At 42.0% G+C, this 21,847-nt stretch overlaps 1 protein-coding gene across 1 annotated transcript; it reads left to right on the top strand.

Moving 5' to 3' along the window:
* Positions 1 to 111: 111 nt before the first annotated feature.
* On the top strand, positions 112 to 3,990 carry pigf (phosphatidylinositol glycan anchor biosynthesis, class F). Its single transcript, XM_047377929.1, has 5 exons — positions 112 to 684; positions 1,681 to 1,772; positions 2,055 to 2,171; positions 2,264 to 2,372; positions 3,694 to 3,990. The coding sequence occupies exons 1-5, from the start codon at positions 457 to 459 to the stop codon at positions 3,805 to 3,807; spliced, it is 660 nt and encodes a 219-aa protein (XP_047233885.1). The 5' UTR covers positions 112 to 456; the 3' UTR covers positions 3,808 to 3,990.
* Positions 3,991 to 21,847: the final 17,857 nt, after the last annotated feature.

Genomic DNA, 21,847 nt, shown 5'->3' with positions numbered 1-21,847 from the left:
GATGAGGCAATTTATTTGCGTACAGAGGACTTCAGTCTTGAAATCATACGTCAACATTGCCACCATATTGTGAGTGGTATTTTTTCGAGACAAGCAGCAAACAAGAAGCTCCGTGGGACAGTTGTGATTATAAAATACATATTGCTAGTAGATATGCTCAAAGACCATGTTAGTCAGAAATAAACTGACTGACATATCTAAGCTCTGGTGTATCATCATCCATCTACCAGGGTTCTGACTCTTAAAGGAAACGGAAGATTCGTCCCAGTAGACTTTTATTTTGAATGTTAAGCGGAAATCACCATCTCTCCATGTTTACGGAAACGCGGTGGAGAAATCCGTAGATGGATTCACCCCCACTGTCCTCAACCGATGTTTCGTTAACATTTAAGCTGTTTTATTTGATTCCCTCTATTTGTATCGCCCTCCTGCAGTAGATAGTTAAAAGCCGCCATCATGTGGGACCATGAAATCAGAGCCATGGCGTCCACTCACGCCATCATCGCCGCCTCGGTGTTCATGGCCACTGTCCTCCCCGCGGTGCTGGTCCCCGGCTTCTCAGTGTACGGAACCCACCTGCTGTGGCTGTACTCTGTGTCCGCTGCGGTGGCTGCGGTCAGTGTCTCCGTTTTCTGGCTGCTGGGCATCTCACCGCCCACTAAGAAGCACACGCTGGGATACAAGGTAGCTTACTATGACTGTCTGACGCGCGATTGGTAATTGCTCTAAAATTTGGCGTCAGGTGAAGTGGAAAAAGATATGACAAGCATGAGTTCATCCAGGATGTTTAGTTTATTTCTTTTTAATCTAGCAAAATATAGATCATTTGCAAAACCTATGTGTACGCCAAAAAATTTTCTTCACATTCTTAAAAAGTATATAGTAAGTGAACTGCAAACGTATTTCAATGAATTGAACAAACACACAGGGGTACATAATTGTGAAATGGAAGGGAAGAAACCCTTTTTACAACGGAAACATCTGAAAAGTGTGGTGGGCATATGTATATCGCCGCCCTGAGTCGATGTAGAATAGATTCGCACAGTAAATTGCATATTTATCGTTTTCACCATATCACTTGTACACACTATGCATATGGCAAATATTTGCATGCACTGCAATAAGTATTGTTAGCTAATTATTTGAGTACTCTCCATTCAGTAATTATTTGGCAAAGCTTGTTTAATGCAGCATTTCGTAGCCGCTCACAGGTTTCCCTCCAGTATGTGTTTTTAACTCAACCAGTCCTCCTGTCCCTACTGAAGAAATCCCCATCACTATGTTTCACTATGGAGATGATGATGTACAGTGTTTGTTTCCCCCACAAATAGCATGTAGACTGCATGAAAATCACATCTTCTTTGAACATGTATGCTGGGTCCACTATATAGCTTGTGGCAATCTGCAATGGCTTTCTTAAAACAAAGATTTTTATCCTGCAACGATTCGATAAAGGCCTGTCAACAGATTCTCCTACCCGAGTGTTGGATTTTTGCAGCTCCTCCAGAGTATTCTACTTGCTCAACTTGTCAGTTTAGGTGGTTACCATGTCTTGGGTAGGTTTGCTGTTTTGCCATACTCTCCATTTTTAGATGATGGAGGGAGCAGTGCTTAAAATGTGAAAAAGTTGAAAAAGGTTTTTGCCATGCATATCTGATCTTTGTCCATTTCTTTCCTCAGCTGTCGAGGCTGTTTCGTTCATGTCTTTACTTCTTCCTGTCTTGCCTGTTCTTCCACACGGTCGTCATTCTCTACGGAGCTCCACTGATTGAGTGAGTTGCTGGTGTTGCTCTGCTACTGAACACATAAATGAAAGAGAAAGTGACAGTAAAATGGGGCAGTGGAGGAGGATTGTTGCTGTGTGTTGTGAACGCTGAGAGTCAATCTGTTCAACACTGGCTGATGCAGCTAACATAATGATGGGAAGGAATGAGGAACACAAACCAGCGTACCAATAAAAATTGGTTTTTAATTTCCTACTAATGTTTTGTATAACATTGTCTCTATATGTTAACTGCCACATTGTTCATCTGCTTGGACTCGTTTTTTTCCAGCTCTGCTTTAGAGACATTCTCACTTGCTGTCCTGCTAACCTCACTGACCACACTGAGGTGTCTCTGTGTTCTCGGCCCCAACGTCCAGGCCTGGATACGAGTGTTCAGTCGACACGGGTGGGCTCTCAAACCTTTCTTCCCTCTTCTGTCGGACTTTCTTTTATATATCCGTATAACACCATTTTCTTCTGCTCTGTGTCTCTCTTCAGAGCTATGTCTGTTTGGGACACCTGTTTGCAGATTACAGTGGCCTGCACCCTAATTGGAGCCTGGGTGGGAGCCTTCCCGATACCGCTGGACTGGGACAGGCCATGGCAGGTCAGTAGCTTACACAGAAAAACTTCATTTAATCCAAACTGTGCAGATTTTACATTCTCATTGTGAACCCTTCACGTTTTTTCTGATGTTTACTAGTAATACAAAATGACCCATCTGAGTCTTCTAAGTGCCCAGCCTTTTTATAACCAACACCAAATAGTGTAGGTCCATATGATGCAGAAAACAATTAATAAAAGAGTAAACAAGCACAGCCATTTTGGAAGGCTGGCCAGGAAAAACCCTCTTCTCTTAGAAAAATGTCTGACATAAGATTGTAGTTACTTAGGTCGTATGTTAATGAATCACACAACTTCATAAACAATGTCTTTTGAGCATAGAAGACTGAGGTAGAGAAATTTGAAGCGTAGCACCAAATACAGAACACCATCACAAACGCCTCTTACCAACAATAAAGCACGGTGGTGGAAGGGTGATGATGTGGGCTTGTTATGCACACATTGAGGTAGCCATGAACTGTATGCCATAGTATTCTAGAGTCAAACCTGAGATCATCTGTGTCTCAGCTGAAGTGTGGCCCAAACGCCGTGTTTTTCTTTTTAGCATTGTAGCAAACTTGTAAAGAAGAATGGGTCTTAACTACTTAATAACTGTGTGGGAAACTGTTACAGACACATAGTAAATGACTAAGGAACACTGCAGACAGGTCAGGGAGATAGTTGTTAATATAGGTGTAGGAAGGTGCTTTGGTCAGGTGAAACTAAAACTGTACTTTTTGGCCTACAAACAAAATGCTATGTGAAAGCACCACCCTTCTGGTGAAATAGGTTGGAAGAGGGACGCTGGTCAGAGTTAACGGGAAAGGGGATGAAAGTGGAAGGTCTGTCACATAAAACCCTAAAAAAATACAATAGTTACACTATGATATTTGGAAATTTTTAAAGGGTGTGAATACATTAGCGTGGGGGCTGTAAATACTATAGTATAATGGATATAGAAAACAATAACACTTATTAGGAACACAGAAATGTGTAATATAATTGTATACAGTTTAAGTGGTATTTTATTAATGAAATGAACTGTAGGAGGTCCTCACCGGTCGTGGATCACATTTCTAATATGGTGTTGTGAAAACACGTTTTTGTTCACCATGTTAGAATGTTTTTACCACGTCTTCTGTCATAGTTTCTTTTTAAATATGTTTTTCATTTTTTTTTATAGAAAGGAAACTACTAAACTGCATACACAGGGAAAAATAACGTAAAGATTACACTTTGAGATATAGTTTTGTTTCGACTTGCTTCTCAGAGAAACATCAGGGTGTTTTATGATAGTGAACAGTTTTCTGTCCTTTCTTTTGCAGGTTTGGCCTGTTTCCTGCAGTCTGGGCGCTATGATTGGCTACCTGACTGGACTTGTTGTTGCTCCCGCGTGGATCCACTACCATCGCAAACAGCTCACATACAAGTGCAAGTGATGGAAAGACCTGTGGCTGTCTGCCTGGGCTAATGTCTGTTTGGTGTTTGTTCGCTACTTACTGGTTATTTATTGAGAGCGTTTGCACCATTGGCCGCCTGTTCATGATTTTGTAACAACAAATTATTTTGTACATGTTCAAGATGAGCCTGATGATTTTTGAATGAATAAAGAATTGCTTTACTGTATGTACCTATTTATTGTAGATAGGACAGTTTTGATGCTCAAAAACGTTCTTATTTAATGCCTTATCATGTACTCATGTGTTCTACTGATTTCTACAAGTAATTCTTGATGAATTGTACAAAAATTACAAAAATTAATTGATTTACAGTGCCCTGCAAAAGTATTCGGCCCCCTTGAACTTTTCAACCTCTTGCCACATTTCAGGCTTCAAACATAAAGATATAAAATTCAAATTTTTTGTGAAGAATCAACAACAAGTGGGACACAATCGTGAAGTGGAATGAAATTCATTGGATGTGTCAAACTTTTTTTACAAATAAAAAACTGAAAAGTGAGGCGTGCAATATTATTCGGCCCCCTTGCGTTAATACTTTGTGGCGCCACCCTTTGCTGCAATTACAGCTACAAGTCACTTGGGGTTTGTCTCTATCAGTTTTGCACATCGAGAGACTGAAATTCTTGCCCATTCTTCCTTGCAAAACAGCTCGAGCTCAGTGAGGTTGGATGGAGAGCGTTTGTGAACAGCAGTCTTCAGCTCTTTGCACAGATTCTTGATTGGATTCAGGTCTGGACTTTGACTTGGCCATTCCAACACCTGGATACGTTTATTTGTGAACCATTCCATTGTAGATTTGGCTTTATGTTTTGGATCATTGTCTTGTTGGAAGATAAATCTCCGTCCCAGTCTCAGGTCTCTTGAAGACTCCAACAGGTTTTCTTCCAGAATGGTCCTGTATTTGGCCCCATCCATCTTCCCCTCAATTTTGACCATCTTCCCTGTCCCTGCTGACGAAAAGCAGGCCCAAACCATGATGCTGCCACCACCATGTTTGATAGTGGGGATGGTGTGTTCAAGGTGATGAGCTGTGTTGCTTTTACGCCAAACATATCATTTTGCATTGTGGCCAAACAGTTTGATTTTGGTTTCATCTGACCAGAGCACCTTCTTCCACATATTTGGTGTGTCTCCCAGGTGGCTTGTGGCAAACTTTAAACGAGACTTTTTATGGATATCTTTGAGAAATGGCTTTCTTCTTGCCACTCTTCCATAAAGGCCAGATTTGTGCAGTGTATGACTGATTGTTGTCCTATGGACAGACTCTCCCACCTCAGCTGTAGATCTCTGCAGTTCATCCAGAGTGATCATGGGCCTCTTGGCTGCATCTCTGATCAGTCTTCTCCTTGTTCCAGATGAGAGTTGAGAGGGACGGCTGGGTCTTGGTAGATTTGCAATGGTCTGATACTCCTTCCATTTCAATATGATTGCTTGCACAATAATCCTTGATATGTTTAAAGCTTGGGAAATCTTTTTGTATCCAAATTCGGCTTTAAACTTCTCCACAACAGTATCTCGGACCTGCCTGGTGTGTTCCTTGGTCTCCATGATGCTCTCTACGCTTTGAACAGAACGTATCACAGAGCAGGTGCATTTATACGGAGACTTGATTACACACAGGTGGATTCTGTTTATCATCATCAGTCATTTGGGACAACATTGGATCATTCAGAGATCCTCACTGAACTTCTGGAGTGAGTTTGCTGCAATGAAAGTAAAGGGGCCAAATAATATTGCACGCCCCACTTTTCAGTTTTTTATTTGTTAAAAAAGTTTGACACATCCAATAAATTTCATTTCACGATTGTGTCCCACTTGTTGTTGATTCTTCACAAAAAATTAGAATTTTATATCTTTATATTTGAAGCCTCAAATGTGGCAAGAGGTTGAAAAGTTCAAGGGGGCCGAATACTTTCGCAAGGCACTAAGTAATTAAGTTAAAAAAGTCTAAATCATATAGATCCATTACTTCCAGAAAGATATATTTTAAGTGTTTTGATCTGTTAATTTTCCAGCTAATGATAACCTAATTCTGAACATTTAAATATTACATAACACCATTTGAAACATTTGTAATAAAGGTATGTTGGCCTACGTAAAAGTACACTCGTACTATACAGAGTATGTGCTTAATACTTGTTTGGAGCTCCTTTTGGATGAATTCCTGCATCAATTCAGTGTGGCGTGGGGTTGTGAAACCATCCACAATAAGAGTAAGCCACAGACTGTGCTGTATCCAAAACACATTAGTGGAAAGCAGGCGCGTAGTTAGACCTGGGCGGAAGCCCCGGATGTTTTCTGAATAGCCCCGGACTTCTTGATAGAATACATTTATAAGTATTAAAAAGATGCAGTCACAAAATGGTATTGGACTTCACATTTTTATTTAAAAACAATCAGATTTTTAAAATTGTGTTCCATATAATCACCTCCCGCTCCACCTAACTTGACAATGAGTTAAAAGGAGACAAAAAAAATTGCTATTTGCGCACTCGCGGCATCGCTAATGCGCAACTATGCGCACAGCCAGAGACGGACTCCATTCTGGAGAAGTCCAGAACAGCAGTTTATTCCAGGTCGACCTGCCTCCTTCATTACATGAAAAGTTACACTGAGCGGCTCAAACAGGACTCGTTTCAGAGCAACCGGAGAGTGGGAGGCTGGTGGATGGGGGTTCAGGAACAGGTGGAAGCAGTGCGGTATAACCCAGGAGAAGATAGCGGTAAAACCTGAATGCTGACTCGAAATGGGTTAATTGTAAGTTACAGTTAATCACTGATTCACCCAGCAAGACATGAGGTGGAGGTTCACTGTAATGAGCATCTTCAGGGTCATAATGAGGGACTTTCACCTGAGCTACTGGTGAAGTTAAATGATGTGTCTGTGATAGAAAACAGTAGCAACCTTCTCTGTGAGCTTCTAGCGGGATTTGCATCATAATGTGAAAATATCTGGTCCTTCAGTCAAAATAAAAGCATTTAATCCTAACGTAGCTGATCACATTAAAAGGTCCTTTAGATCATCACATTGCATCTCATGGCTGCAGCCGGTTCTATGGTCCAGTTCTACATTTACACAGAAAACATGTTGCTCAATAAATCAGGAAAATATCTCCTGGTTCCAGTAAGACATAGTAGAAAGTGTAAAAGTAAGCCTCCCTCTTCTCTTTCATATCTTCTGTGCTGATTCTAAACATAAAGCTCTGGCTTTAAAGATGCAGTATAATTAAGAAATAAATCATAGCAATTAATCACAGGTGGACCATTGATTAGTTAACTATTTTATTTTTCTGAATTACACATGTAATATCATACAAACTAAACTAATTAAACAAGGATACAGTTTTACTGAAGGTGAGACATACATACCATATGTATACAGTTATTAATAACTGTAATATTAGTACTGATAAGGTCCAGGATGCTATATTTTAAACACCACAACTTGAGAGCAAAGTGTTTAATAGTAAGAACTGCACTAATGTCTCACATGCAGAACAAAAGACTGGGTGGTAAAATGTTTCATTTATTATTTTTGGCAGGCCAAATTTCTTCAGAAGTGGAATGAAGGATTGAAAAGATGGAGATAAAAGAGAACAGGTTCATAAAAGAAGGAACAATTTTAATAAAATATTTCGAAAGCTCTTGGCATGATAAAATATATGTGTTTTAGGATTTTACCATTTGACTAAGATTTAGGAAAATCAACTTTATACCACTTTCCTTTTTTGAAATATAAGAATAAAGACAATGGAGCCTCAGGAGTGGAACACTTTGATGAGAATGTCACTTTTAAAAAGGTAATTTATGGAGATGACAAAAGAAGCACATTTAACTGGCCCAAAGTAAACATCTCTGAGTTTAAGAAAAACTTTTGTCAGGAAAAATTCAGATTAAGTTCTTTTCTAAATACCTCAACATGTGTCATTATTTGCTTCAGCAAAATTGTTTTTCATCTGGTCTAAACTCTGTTTCTTCTTATCCTTCATTCAGCTTCTAACAAAAATAAAAAGTAAAATTATTGCAAACCTTTTTTGTTTGATTCACAATAATTTACATTCAGTCTAAAACCAGCCGAGACAGAGAACTGGTACAATATGTCCTATATTATTTTAATTTTAAATTACCTATAAATTGTCTTATTGAAATCTTAAGTATTTTTGATTTGGGCTAAAGGGCCCAATGTTTTGAGACCCTAAAAACGCCCCTGGTGGAAAGTTTTGTGGAAGGAGAGAGTAGCCATCAGATGAAAATGAAGCAAAGCCAATTTAATCGTTTAGGGGAGATTCAAAAGGAATGGACTGCTGCTTTAGTCAGTGCCTGAAGAACCGGCACACACACCCATAACCAGGGCATGTGCTTCAACTGTCATATTTGTTGTCTCAAGCCACTCCTGAATCAAATAACCTCTCACCTGGAATCTCTGAATGATCTGGAAAATTGTTCATTCTTGAATGTTTGAGCATGAAGATGGTCATTTCAGCTGGTCTCTTTCACAATTTCACCATATTATGACTTCATTGAAATGAGGTTAGCTCATTTTTTGTTTTGCCACATCTAAAATACTATAAAAATAAGATGAACGATGAATGATCTTTCTGCACAATAATCTGAAAGCAATATGAAATTTCACCACAAAAACTAGAGTATGACTGCAGGTGGTGCTGTTGGATCACCTCTTGCCTGTCCATTCACCGTGTTGGACACATTTATTGGCACTACTGGTAAATCTGTCATTATTTCATTGTGAAAAATTTAGAAAAACCTGTCCTATAATTTAGCAAAATGTATTTAGTGGAGAAATATATGTTTTTTCTCTGGTGGCACAATAATTGGTTTCCCAATATCCTGTCCTTATAGGACAGGGCTTCTTTTTTATTATTATTATTTTTTAATTTTATTGATTGAGTTCACCAAATTTGTATTTATAATCTAGTATTTCTAAGACCCCATGCTGAGATGAACTCTAAGGCTCTCAAGTTGTTTTAGAAATAAAAAGCCCCCATTTTTAGTCCAATCTGACTGAAGCAGATTGTTCCGGTCAATTCCAAGGTTTTTTTTCTTTTCTTTTTTACTTCACATGTTTATATTTATGATGGTAGGAAAGAAAAGGCTTTTTTTCTGGTATGTAGATAGTTTCTCATGGTAGTTCTGGAGACTTGGTGACCCCCGAGGAGCCACTCTTTGCTCCATATTTCTAACAGTGACCTGTTGAATTTTATTTCTTTTTTTGAAGCCTTACGATAAAACTCACAATGGGTGGTGACAAGAAAAGTTTGCACCTTTATCTAGTGGCCAGTGGCTAAAAGACATATTTGTATTTTGGAAAGGAGGTAATGGAATAATAATTGAAAGTTCCTGTAAACTCTGATCAACTGAAAAAAAGAAAGCAAAATTTACAGAGAAAAAACTCCAGATGGGATTTTTTTCTCCTCTGAATTAAGTAACTAAAATTAATTGTTGGATTCTTCAAAGTGTGATTATGCAACTGCAGTAATATATCTATACTGACATGTGGCTATTAAAAAATTAATGGGAAAAAGTCTAAAATAAAACACAAACTTTATTTAAAGTGCCCCTCAGCTCTCTTAAGCCCCGTGATGCCACCCTTCACCTGAAGCTGATGACTGATGAATAGGGTTCCTTTTTAAACAGTCATGAATCTTGCTCAAACTCCATCCCAGCATTCCCCCTCCTCCCGCCACAACTCACATTCTCATTCCACCTTTTCACACCCCCAGGCTGTAACGCATTGATTCAACGAAAGTCATTGGGGGGGCATTAATTTTCCTCCTTTCAAGCCGCCCACAACTCTTGTTCTCCCTTGCAGCCACCAGCCAGAAAGGGGCTTACATTTTCTGTGCTTCAGTCTCAGGTTGTAAAGTAAATGAAGGATGTTGCTTGCAGAAAGTCTAGACTTATGCAGATATGACAGCTTAAGTGATTATATCTATGGAGAAGGAAAACAATAAAGTGCATTATTTTTAAAATCCATTACTCAGTTGTTATTGTGATTGGTGGATAAAGTTAATGCAGAGCTAGGGGGGACAACTCTCAATTTGCCCTGTGTTTGAACTCTTATGTAAGATTGTTGCCTGGGAAAACTAACCCAAAGGGGGAAAGAAAGCATTGTAATATGTTAAGAAGCCTACATATACTTGCAACACCAATCAACACCTTCAGTCTCTCCCTTATGTGTCATTAAATTCAATTTGACCTCATGCTGCTGACTCCATAAGCCTGGCCTTCCTTTATATTTTCCACCTCAGCTCTGGTACATCGTCACCTCTGGAGGGGAGACGAGCCGCCAAAGTGTGACTCTTGCTGGCCTGAGCCAGATCCCACCTTGATCCTCACCTCCAGCAGGGCAGCAGCATGAATGTATATTTATAGGGAGATCAAAGATGAGTCACACTCGTCACGCTTGTCACACTTGTCACTCTCGACGTTTGTCAGTAGTCTCTTGCATGAAATCGGTGTTCTTTGTCTTTTAGAAAACTGTCTGCGGTTGCTTTGTTTGCGCACTCAGTTCCACTTGTGGTTGTTTTCCAGAGAAGCACACACACACACACACACACACACACACACACACACACACGCACATTCAGAAAGAGTGAAAGAAAAGCTGCTGCCTCACAAATTGCTCTCCTCTTTCAATTTCAGGGAACTTTATTTATTCATTATTTGTTCTCTGGGTATGCCATTGTGGCAGGGGCTTTGTGATGGAAGTCGATTTGTCAATTCCTACCCTTCCCCTCTCCACAGCCCTTTCTCCAAGGCAGTCGTTGCATTCATGTCTTCTGCAGAGGAGAGAAACAGAATTATCATCAGTCTCCTTCCTCTGTCACAGATATATGTAAACCTTTGCCAAGAATATTCACTCATCTGCCTTCACACACACATGAACTTGAGTGGCATCCCATTCTTAATCCTTATGGTTTAATCTGATATCGGTCCATCCTTTGCAACAGCTCCAGCTCTTCTTGGGAAGCTGACTACAAGGTTTTGCGAATGTCTTTATGGAATTTTGATCATTCTTCCAGAAGCACATTTATGAGGTCAGGCACTGAAGTTGTATGTAAAGGACATAGTCTCCACTCTAATTCATCACAAAGGTGATTGGTTTGACGTCAGGCCAAGCAAACTGGCTCATCCATCACTTTTATGCACCTTACTTTGTGTACTAATGTGCAGTCATCTTGGAGCAGAAAGGGTCTATCTGACCATGAACATTTCCAAAATGTCTTTGTTTCCTGCAACGTTAAGAGTTCCTTTCACTGGACCCAAGGGGCTTTGCTCAAATCCTGAAAAAATGCCCTGCACTATAATCCCCCTGCCACCAAACTTTATTGTACGCTAGAAACCAAGTAGTGAGGCAAGTGCTGCTCTCCTCTCCTCAACACTACCAGACCCAGACTCTTCCAGTGCCGAAGGGTAAAGATTCATCACACCAGAGAGCATATGTCTGCCCTAGACTTTAGTGACAGAGGGCTTTATGCCACTGCATTTATCACTTTGTATTGAACTAGGTGATGCAAGACATAGTTACAGTTGCTCGACCATAGAAACCTATTCCACGAAGTTTCCTGCACACTGTTCCTAAACTAATGTGAAGGCCAGATGAAGATTGGAAGTCTGTAGCTATTGTCTCTGCAGAAAGTAAGGAATCTCAGCTTTCGCTGATCCTGCTCTGTGATTTTATGTGGCCTGCCATTTCATGGCTGAGTTGCTATCATTCCCAATCACTTAATACTACTAACAGTTGACTAGGTTACATTTAGTAGTGAGGACATTTTTTCACAGATGGCATCCTATCACAGCACCAATCTGGAATTAACAGAGCTCCTGAATGTAACCTGTTCTTTTATAAAACTTTGTAGAACCAGTCTGCTAGTGCTGGATTTGGTATATGTATTGGTCATATGCAGTGAAGGAAGTGATAGGAAGTGAGTGGAACTGAGTCACTGATTTGGAGGGCTGAGCAAATATGTTTGGCAATAAAATGTTTGTTGCTGACAAAACAAATGAAATCATAATCCGTTTGAAAATCTCCAAGCATGTTGGTCTCACAAACTTTATGTTTAATGTTCAGTCTCACGTTTCCTAGGAATTGTGTTCAGCTGCTGCCGGCGGCTGGATTTGGCAAGAATATAAAGGTCCAAATTGAACAAACTGCAAGCTCACACAACTGAAGAAAGTCATAGCAATGAAATAGACTTTTTCTCAGTAGCTCAGGGAAATAGTGTAAATCTCAGACACAGTAAAAGAATATTGGATTTTTCTTTATCAGATCAGCAACCTGACACTAAATAAAAGTTAACTCTGCTTCCTGCTTATTTAATTTAAAATGTTTGTGGCAACTAGCAAACACAATCAATACAGCTTCGTATTAAAGGAGCATTACAAGCCAAACTAATGTACTGTATGATTTGGAAAAGTGTTGTTTTCTATTTGGACTCCTGCAATCTGATTCCACTAAGTAAAATCCAGTTCATCTCTTTGGCATCAGACACCATCCATTTAGTAAACAGAGTTCACCTGAGCCTAAATTAACCTTAGTATAATGCAGCTGCAGAAAAGAAGTGTTGGCACAAGTGGCATGGTAGAAGGAAGTGATGGATCAGGACACGGGATGGAAGAAAATGATAATAGTGGCGACAGAATCTGGAATATTGTTAAATCAAGTAGTAGATGCAAAACTCAAATAAAAGAATATCTGAAGTGAGAAAAAGAAAAAATGGAGAAAGTAGTGATAATAATCTGTTATTATGATGCCTGACAAACCTTCAAATGTGTTTACTGGATATATGGGCTATGAGGTCAGATCCTGTGTTGCTACACCACTAAGATGTTTTAGGAATAAAAATGTTGACCTGTTGCGGGATAGAGGTGTGGGGAAGTTTAACGTGAGGGAAGGAGTTGCTATGGTCATATGACACAGAAATTAAACTTTTGGCCTACATGCAAAACCTTTGGAGGCAATCTACCACTGCACATCTCCATGGTGAAACATGGTGGGGGCATCATCACGCTGTGGGGATGCTTTTCTTCAGTATAGACGGGTTGGTGATGGCGATGTGTCAATGGGTGGAGCTACAGTAAAACAGCTCAATCTCGAAAACAAAAACAGCTAGAAGCTGCAAAAAGACTTGAGACTGGAGCAGAGCTTTGTCTTTTAGCAGGGGAACGACCCTAAACTTTAAGCCAGAGCTACAATGGATGGTTTAGATCAAACCACAGTCATACGTTGGAATGGCCCAGTCAGAGTCCAAACCTAAATTTAATTGAGAATCTGTGGCAAGACCTAAAGACCTATGAGAGTTATGAGAGACTCTAGATCCAGTCTTGCTGAGCTTGACCTATTCTTAATGGGTGCATGGGGCATCTCCTTTAAATACTTGCTTTAAGCTACTTGTAGCCATGTTATTTAAATGATCAGGAGATGTGATGCAATCTCCTGGTTAGATCACCTCTTTAATACCAAATGGGAAACAAAACTGGTGAATTATGTGCAGATATACTATACCACCAACTATCTGATGCAAATACTCTTAAGGTTGGTTTTTCTAATCAGGTTACAAAGCTGACCTTTACTTGCCTTGATAGTAAGTAAAGTTTATCATTCTGTTTCCAAAATGTACACAATTAGATCTATTTCATTTAATTATTTCTTCATAAAGCCAATGAATAGGTTGGAAAAGCACAAGAAATTACCTTAAACATACCTGCTATTTATATAAGAGAAAAACATGGAAAAGGTCTTTACCAAATCCATAGTCTCCCTATGATTACCTAAGGAGCCACCTATTTTTTTTTTCCTTTTTGCAAGTATAAAATATTTTTTCTCAAAGCACAAAGCTTCATTGAAGACATAAAGTAGCCAGAATAACAAAAAACGTCAAAATATATAATTTCTTATCAAATTTTGTGAAATACTTGAGGGTTACCCAGTAAAATCCCTCCATGCCTTATAATTTACACGAGGTGCATTGGGCACCACATGTTGCTAACTAGAAAGTGGTACGTGTACATAAACTGTGATGAATGGTCAAGTCAAGTCAAGTTTATTTATATAGCGCTTTTCAGCAACAAGGCACTCAAAGCGTTGTGGTGGTTTGTCTGATTTATTATTTTAGTTTGGTAGTGGTGTCCTCCGGTGTACAGCATTTCAATAACCTGGCCCATAGTTCTGGTTGGAAGGTTGGGAAATGTTGGGGCCAAGATAAACTGGTTCTTTTTAATAGTGATCATGAATCAGTAATTATTAGTTCAAGGACAATGCAGATGGAAATTAGCACTGATGGCTATAATCTAGTAAAGTGCATATCATAATTTGATTAATGCTCCAGTAGATGGTCCATGTTCAGTAAATGAAACAGCATTACATGATGCCTAATTTATCTTTTCTGACAGCAGCTTGGTTTGCATAGGCTTTGGACTGACACTGCATGGGTAAATTTCTGTTTCTGAGATGAAAGGAATCTCTGCCTCATCAATACCTTCTTAAAACAAAAGTCAAATTTCTCAAGAAATGAAACACATGAAGAATAAAGAAACACATTATAGAGATTCCCTTTAGATTATAAATGTACACCATACTGTTTATTACTTTCATTTGCTTCACAATGCTATCAAGGCTGCGATTGTCCGTGTTGCTTGCTCACCTTTTGCCTGCCGCGTTTGTCCTTCCATTAAACATTCCATTGATATGCTTGGATACAGCACTCTGTGAACTACCAGCTTCTTTTGGTGGTTTTCCCTCCTTGCTGGATAACATGGCCGTAATATATTTAAATGTTACGGCACCAGAATTATAGGTCTTTAACACCATAAAGTCATAATCATCTATCGTCAAATCACTCTGCATGTACAGGGGTTGGACAATGAAACTGAAACACCTGGTTTTAGACCACAATAATTTATTAGTATGGTGTAGGGCCTCCTTTCGCGGCCAATACAGCATCAAATCGTCTTGGGAATGACATATACAAATCCTGCACGGTGGTCAGAGGGATTTTAAACCATTCTTCTTGCAGGATAGCGGCCAGGTCACTACGTGATACTGGTGGAGGAAAACGTTTCCTGACTCGCTCCTCCAAAACACCCCAAAGTGGTTCAATAATATTTAGATCTGGTAACTGTGCAGGCCATGGGAGATGTTCAACTTCACTTTCATGTTCATCAAACCAATCTTTCACCAGTCTTGCTGTGTGTATTGGTGCATTGTCATCCTGATACACGGCACCGCCTTCAGGATACAATGTTTGAACCATTGGATGCACATGGTCCTCAAGAATGGTTCGGTAGTCCTTGGCAGTGACGCGCCCATCTAGCACAAGTATTGGGCCAAGGGAATGCCATGATATGGCAGCCCAAACCATCACTGATCCACCCCCAGGCTTCACTCTGGGCATGCAACAGTCTGGGTGGTATACTTCTTTGGGGCTTCTCCACACCGTAACTCTCCCGGATGTGGGGAAAACAGTAAAGGAGGACTCATCAGAGAACAATACATGTTTCACATTGTCCACAGCCCAAGATTTGCGCTCCTTGCACCATTGAAACCGACGTTTGGCATTGGCATGAGAGACCAAAGGTTTGGCTATAGCAGCCCGGCCGTGTATATTGACCCTGTGGAGCTCCCGACGGACAGTTCTGGTGGAAACAGGAGAGTTGAGGTGCACATTTAATTCTGCCGTGATTTGGGCAGCCGTGGTTTTATGTTTTTTGGATACAATCCGGGTTAGCACCCTTTCAGACAGCTTCCTCTTGTGTCCACAGTTAATCCTGTTGGATGTGGTTCATCCTTCTTGGTGGTATGCTGACATTACCCTGGATACCGTGGCTCTTGATACATCACAAAGACTTGCTGTCTTGGTCACAGATGCACCAGCAAGACGTGCACCAACAATTTGTCCACTTTTGAACTCTGGTATGTCACCCATAATGTTGTGTGCATTTAAATATTTTGAGCAAAAATGTGCTCTTTCCCTGCTAATTGAACCTTCACACTCTGCTCTTACTGGTGCAATGTGCAATCAATGAAGACTGGCTACCAGGCTGGTCCAATTTAGCCATGAAACCTCCCACACTAAAATGACAGGTGTTTCAGTTTCATTGTCCAACCCCTGTAAATATTATATTTAAGGTATAAGTTTCACTTTTAAAATTGAATTAAAGAAATAAATTAACTTGTGTGATATTTACATTTATTGAGATGCATCTGTAAGTATGTTAGTCATTTAGGGTAGTCTGTAAATCTAGAGTTTAGAATTTTTGAAACCAGCAGAAATGTTCCACATAATAAAGCTAGAGAGCAGCATAACAAAACATGGCTCATGATAAAAACATCTTTCTCACAGGAACATTGAAGAGCGATTCCTTTTCAATTTTCTCCTGATAACTTAAACCCATTCTCCCTTTGACAGCCATCTTCTCACCCCAACTCTCCCTCTTCCTCACATCCCACCTGCTTCCTGTGAATTTACTCTCCTTCTACCTTACATTTCCTGTGTTCACACCCGCGTGCTTCAATTCGCAGTCAGAGTGGTGTGTTGTAAACATGTTGCATGAGGGTTTCATGTCTCTGGGAGAAGAGCCACAATAGGATCCATCGTCGCTGCAGGATGCTCAAGTGGGCTGCGATGACGCAAAGGCTGGATGTGACAGACAACATGATGGAGCTCCCAAAGGATTCTCCCATTGAAAAAGCAAAACACATTTTCTGCATTTTAATAAAATTAAAATTCAAAGCTTCTAATTTTCTGGGTACACATTCATGTTAATCAGAAGATTAATTCCACTGACTTAACCTCTGTAACAAAATCAAATTAAAACTTTTACAATTTCTTTATTAAGAAGAACAAGAGAAGTGCAGTAGCAAGAGCATTCTGGGCCCTCATCTAGCTGTGTTTGTATCAACTCCAGTTCTTTCAAACTCTGTAAATATTGCTCTCACTGTAGATATGCTGATGTTTAGGCAAGCAACTATTTTCAGACAGTAATTTTCTGACCATCATAGATCAACACACATCTGCCTTATTTGAATGAAAAGTTCCCTTTATACTTTTTGAAAAGTGCAGCATGCATTTATATTCAGCTGAGTCAATCTAGAATCACCTTTCATTGCAATTGCAGCTGAAAGACCTTGGTGGTGTGTCTATATCAGCTTAGCAGATGTAGAAACAAAAATGTTTGATAAATCTTCTTTGCAAAATAGCACAAGCACAGGCAGGCTGGGTGGAGAGCTTCTGCAGTTTTCATGTCCTGCCAAAGATTCTCATTTACTATTTGGTTTGGACTTTGACTGGGCCATTGTAACATGAAGATGCATTGATTTCAACCTAACCCTCCATTGCAGCTCTGTGTGTATGTTTAGGGCTGTTGTCCTGTTTCAAAGTGAATCTCTGCCACGGTCCCAAGCCTTTTGCAGCCACTAACCTGAACCTTGACCTGTATCTGGCTCCATCCATCTTCACATGAACTCTGATCAATGCCCTGTCCCTGCTAAAAAAAAGTATGCCCACAGCATGATGCTGCCAACACCATGCATCACTATGGGGATGTTGTGTTAAGTGTGCATTTTTTTTCCTCCTGCTACACAAGTTCTGCCACCACCATGTGTAACCAGGGGGAGAGTGTGTTTAAATTCAAGATACATCTTGATCTCATCTGACCAGAGGAAATTAAAGCACCCTGTTTCTTTAAGCACTAGACTAACATAAAGATGTAAAATTCAAGGAATGTGATACTAATAGTTAACAGCTGTTGAACTGTACACCTCCTCTAGAGTTATCATGAGTTGCAATGATTGCAGTGCGAGTTCTTTTGTTAAAAACAGTTACTTCTTAGAATGTGTTTTTTTCTCTACTAAATGAACGTGTTCAGTTAGAGTGAGATCTTGCTACTGCAATTAAAGATGCATTTATTTTCTTGCTTTCTACACATCTTTATCAGGAATACATTTGGATAAAATTGGCATTTACCGTGACAATATGTCACATGTTTATAAAAATTACTTCTGTTGCTTCAGTCTGGCCTTTATAAATGAAAAACTTGTTTTGAGAAAAATAGAAATCATTCTGGCCAGATTGTTTCACTCATTTTGCTGTCTGTGTTTGGGATTGTCTAGCTTCTGAACTGGCCTTAAAAGCAATTTTCTTTCCTTAGAATGGCCTAAAAATAGATGAAAAGACCACTAGCAGCAGAGCAGGATGGGATCCTCTCATCATTGCACAGTCGATACAAAAGGCACTAAAGACATGGCGATATTGCAGCTTATTGCAGCTAGCGGATGAGAACAGTCTTGAATCTGTTAAAAATCTCTCCATCACTCTGGGAAAAGAAATCTCATATACACTCAAGTCAGGAAGAACATTTATTGAAAAAGAATCAAAGTTAGTGATGTTCTACTCTGTCTCTTCCTCCACAGCTGCTTTTATCATTTCATGGTCACTGGTACGATAACTGAGCACTTAATCAGAGACATGACTGCAATGTCCTCTTTTCTCTCATCTGACCCTTCCTTCCTGTTTTCATGAGATCCACAAGATAGGGCGGTGAACCTTTGAGATCTCGTTCAATTTCCACATGAACGGTTTGTCAGTTGTATGCTGTAAATGTTTTATTTCATGCCAGAGGCACTCAACTGGAGTGGACCTGTCTCTTGAAATCAGTGGCATTTTTTATGAAATCCTTATGAGATTGCTGCTTTGCGACATAGTGCATTATGATGGGCAGCAGGTGCCCACAGAAGCAGGTAACTTGTTGTCGTAAAGGGAGGTTGGAGTATTCAGTTGTGAATTGAATGGCGCATACAGGCCCAGAGTCGTCATCATTGCCCAGGCTGTTGACACAAAGCAGATTGGGTCTGTGGAGTCACGCTATGGATGAATTAATATTTCACCCTACCATCTGTGTCTCTCTATATAAACGCAGATTTCTCAGACCAGGCCAAATGTGCCCGTCCTTCAGCCGAGCAGCTTTAGTCAGCCTGTGCAGACTGAACCCTTACAAATTTCTGTTCCTGGCAGGCAGGATAAAGCCATAATGATCTTTTGCTGCTCAACATGTATCTTCAGAGCTTCCTTCTCTCCACTTTAACTAAAGTTATAACCAACTTCTTTTTAAGTTAGAGTTAACCATTTGTCAGCTCCTTCTAAATTATTTTTTAGACATTTGCTTAGCTAATGGGAGTTAGCTAATTGGGAAATATTAAGCCAACTGGACAACAGTAAGAACAAAAAGGTATTTAAGTGGCAAATTGCAGAAAACAATAGAAAACCTGACTGTTTATTTTGAAACAACACATTGTCTTACATATAAGCACAGACTTAAGAGTATTTTAAAGATGTGCAGCCAAATTACTGGGGTAAGATTTGTAGAGCTTCCCCAGTTCAAATGTCCACTCCGTCTCAGTCCCTGGGCAGGACATTTCACTCGCCTTGCCTGCCAACGGTGGAAAAAGGGCCTGGTGGCACCGATTGTATGGCAGCCCTGCTTCTATCATGTAGCTACAGTGTAACCTACCACCATCAGTGACTGATTATAGTGCAAAAACTTTGGGGTCCTCAGGACTAAAGTGCTATACAAATGCAGGCCATTTACCAATACTCGTTCGTTCGTCGTCTTCCGCTTATCCAGGACCGGGTCGCGGGGGCAGCAGACTCAGCAGAGACGCCCAGACGTCCCTCTCTCCAGACACCTGCTCCAGCTCCTCCAGGGGGAGCCCAAGGCGTTCCCAGGCCAGCCGAGAGACATAGTCCCTCCAGCGTGTCCTGGGCCGTCCCCTGGGCCTCCTCCCGGTGGGACGTGCCTGGAACACCTCCCGAGGAAGGCGTCCAGGAGGCATCCGGTATAGATGCCCGAGCCACCTCAACTGGCTCCTCTCAATGTGGAGGAGCAGCGGCTCTACTCCGAGCTCCTCCCGGATGGCCGAGCTCCTCACCCTATCTCTAAGGGAGTGCCCGGCCACCCTACGGAGGAAGCTCATTTCAGCCGCTTGTATCCGTGATCTCGTTCTTTCGGTCATGACCCAAAGTTCATGGCCATAGGTGAGGGTAGGAACGTAGACCGACCAGTAAATTGAGAGCTTTGCTTTTCGGCTCAGCTCTCTCTTCACCACAATGGACCGGCACAGTGCCCCCATTACTGTGGCACCTGCACCGATCCGTCTGTCGATCTCCCGCTCCATTCTTCCCTCACTCGTGAACAAGACCCCGAGATACTTAAACTCCTCCACTTGAGGCAGGAACTCCCCTCCAACCTGAAGAGGACAAGCCACCCTTTTCCGGTCGAGAACCATGGCCTCGGACTTGGAGGAGCTGATCCTCATCCCAGCCGCTTCACACTCGGCTGCGAACCGCCACAGCGCATGCTGTAGGTCTTGGCTAGAGGGGGCCAGCAGGACCACGTCATCCGCAAAAAGAAGAGACGAAATCCACTGGTCCCCAAACCAGACCCCCTCCGGCCCTTGGCTGCGTCTAGAAATCCTGTCCATAAAAGTTATGAACAGGACCGGCGACAAAGGGCAGCCCTGCCGGAGTCCAACATGCACTGGGAACAGGTCCGACTTAGTGCCGGCAATGCGGACCAAACTCCTGCTCCGCTCGTACAGGGACCGGATGGCCCCTAATAAAGGGCCCCCGATTCCATACTCCTGGAGCACCCCCCACAGGGCATCACGAGGGACACAGTCGAATGCCTTCTCCAGGTCCACAAAACACATGTGAACCGGTTGGGCAAACTCCCATGAACCCTCGAGCACCCTGTAGAGGGTATAGAGCTGGTCCAGTGTTCCACGGCTGGGACGAAAACCACACTGTTCCTCCTGAAGCCGAGGTTCAACTATCGGTCGGACTCTCCTCTCCAATACCCTGGCGTAGGCCTTACCAGGGAGGCTGAGGAGTGTGATCCCCCTGTAGTTGGAACACACCCCCCGGTCCCCCTTCTTATAAAGGGGGACCACCACCCCAGTCTGCCAGTCCAGAGGCACTGTCCCCGACCGCCACGCAATGTTGAAGAGGCGTGTCAACCATGACAGCCCTACAACATCCAGACACTTGAGGTACTCAGGGCGGATCTCATCCACCCCCGAAGCCTTGCCACCGCGGAGCTTTTTAACCACCTCGGTGACTTCAGCCTGGGTGATGAAAGAGTCCAACCCCGAGTCCCCAGCCTCTGTTTCCACCACGGAATGCGTGATGGCAGGATTGAGGAGATCCTCGAAGTACTCCTTCCACCGCCCGATAATGTCCTCAGTCGAGGTCAGCAGTCTCCCGCCCCCACTATAAACAGTGTTGGCAAAGCACTGCTTCCCCCTCCTGAGGCGCCGGACGGTTTGCCAGAATCGCTTCGAGGCCAACTGGTAGTCCTTCTCCATGGCCTCACCGAACTCTTCCCAGGCCCGAGTTTTTGCCTCTGCCACAGCCCGGGCCGCAGCACGCTTGGCCTCACGGTACCCGTCAGCCGCCTCAGGAGTCCCACAAGCCAACCACAGCCGATAGGACTCCTTCTTCAGCTTAACAGCATCCCTTACTGCCGGTGTCCACCACCGGGTTCTGGGATTGCCGCCACGACAGGCACCGCAGACCTTACGGCCGCAGCTATGGGCAGCAGCATCGACAATAGATGCAGAGAACATGGTCCACTCATACTCTATGTCTCCAACATCCCCCGGGATCTGGTCGAAGCTCTCCCGGAGGTGGGAGTTGAATACATCCCTGGCCGAGGGCTCCGCCAGGCGTTCCCAGCAGACCCTCACTATGCGCTTGGGCCTGCCGAGTCTGTCCAGCTTTCTCCTCCTCCAGCGGATCCAACTCACCACCAGGTGGTGATCAGTGGACAGCTCAGCCCCTCTCTTCACCCGAGTGTCCAAAATATGCGGCCGAAGGTCTGATGATACGACAACAAAGTCGATCATCGACCTCCTGCCTAGGGTGTCCTGGTGCCAAGTGCACTGATGGACACCCTTATGTTTGAACATGGTGTTCGTTATGGACAATCCGTGACTAGCACAGAAG

The sequence above is a fragment of the Girardinichthys multiradiatus genome, chromosome 10 (assembly GCF_021462225.1).
Source record: "Girardinichthys multiradiatus isolate DD_20200921_A chromosome 10, DD_fGirMul_XY1, whole genome shotgun sequence".
Classification (NCBI taxonomy): Eukaryota; Metazoa; Chordata; class Actinopteri; order Cyprinodontiformes; family Goodeidae; genus Girardinichthys; species Girardinichthys multiradiatus.
The sequence above is the reverse complement of the archived record's forward strand: the minus strand, read 5'-3'. Positions and strand labels throughout refer to the sequence as shown.

Excerpts from the sequence above, each read along its gene's own strand:
- pigf (XM_047377929.1), top strand. The coding sequence starts at position 457 with ATGTGGGACCATGAAATCAGAGCCATGGCGTCCACTCACGCCATCATC. Across the intron at positions 685-1,680 it reads AGCACACGCTGGGATACAAG|CTGTCGAGGCTGTTTCGTTC; the intron begins GTAGCTTACTAT and ends TTCTTTCCTCAG. Across the intron at positions 1,773-2,054 it reads TACGGAGCTCCACTGATTGA|CTCTGCTTTAGAGACATTCT; the intron begins GTGAGTTGCTGG and ends GTTTTTTTCCAG.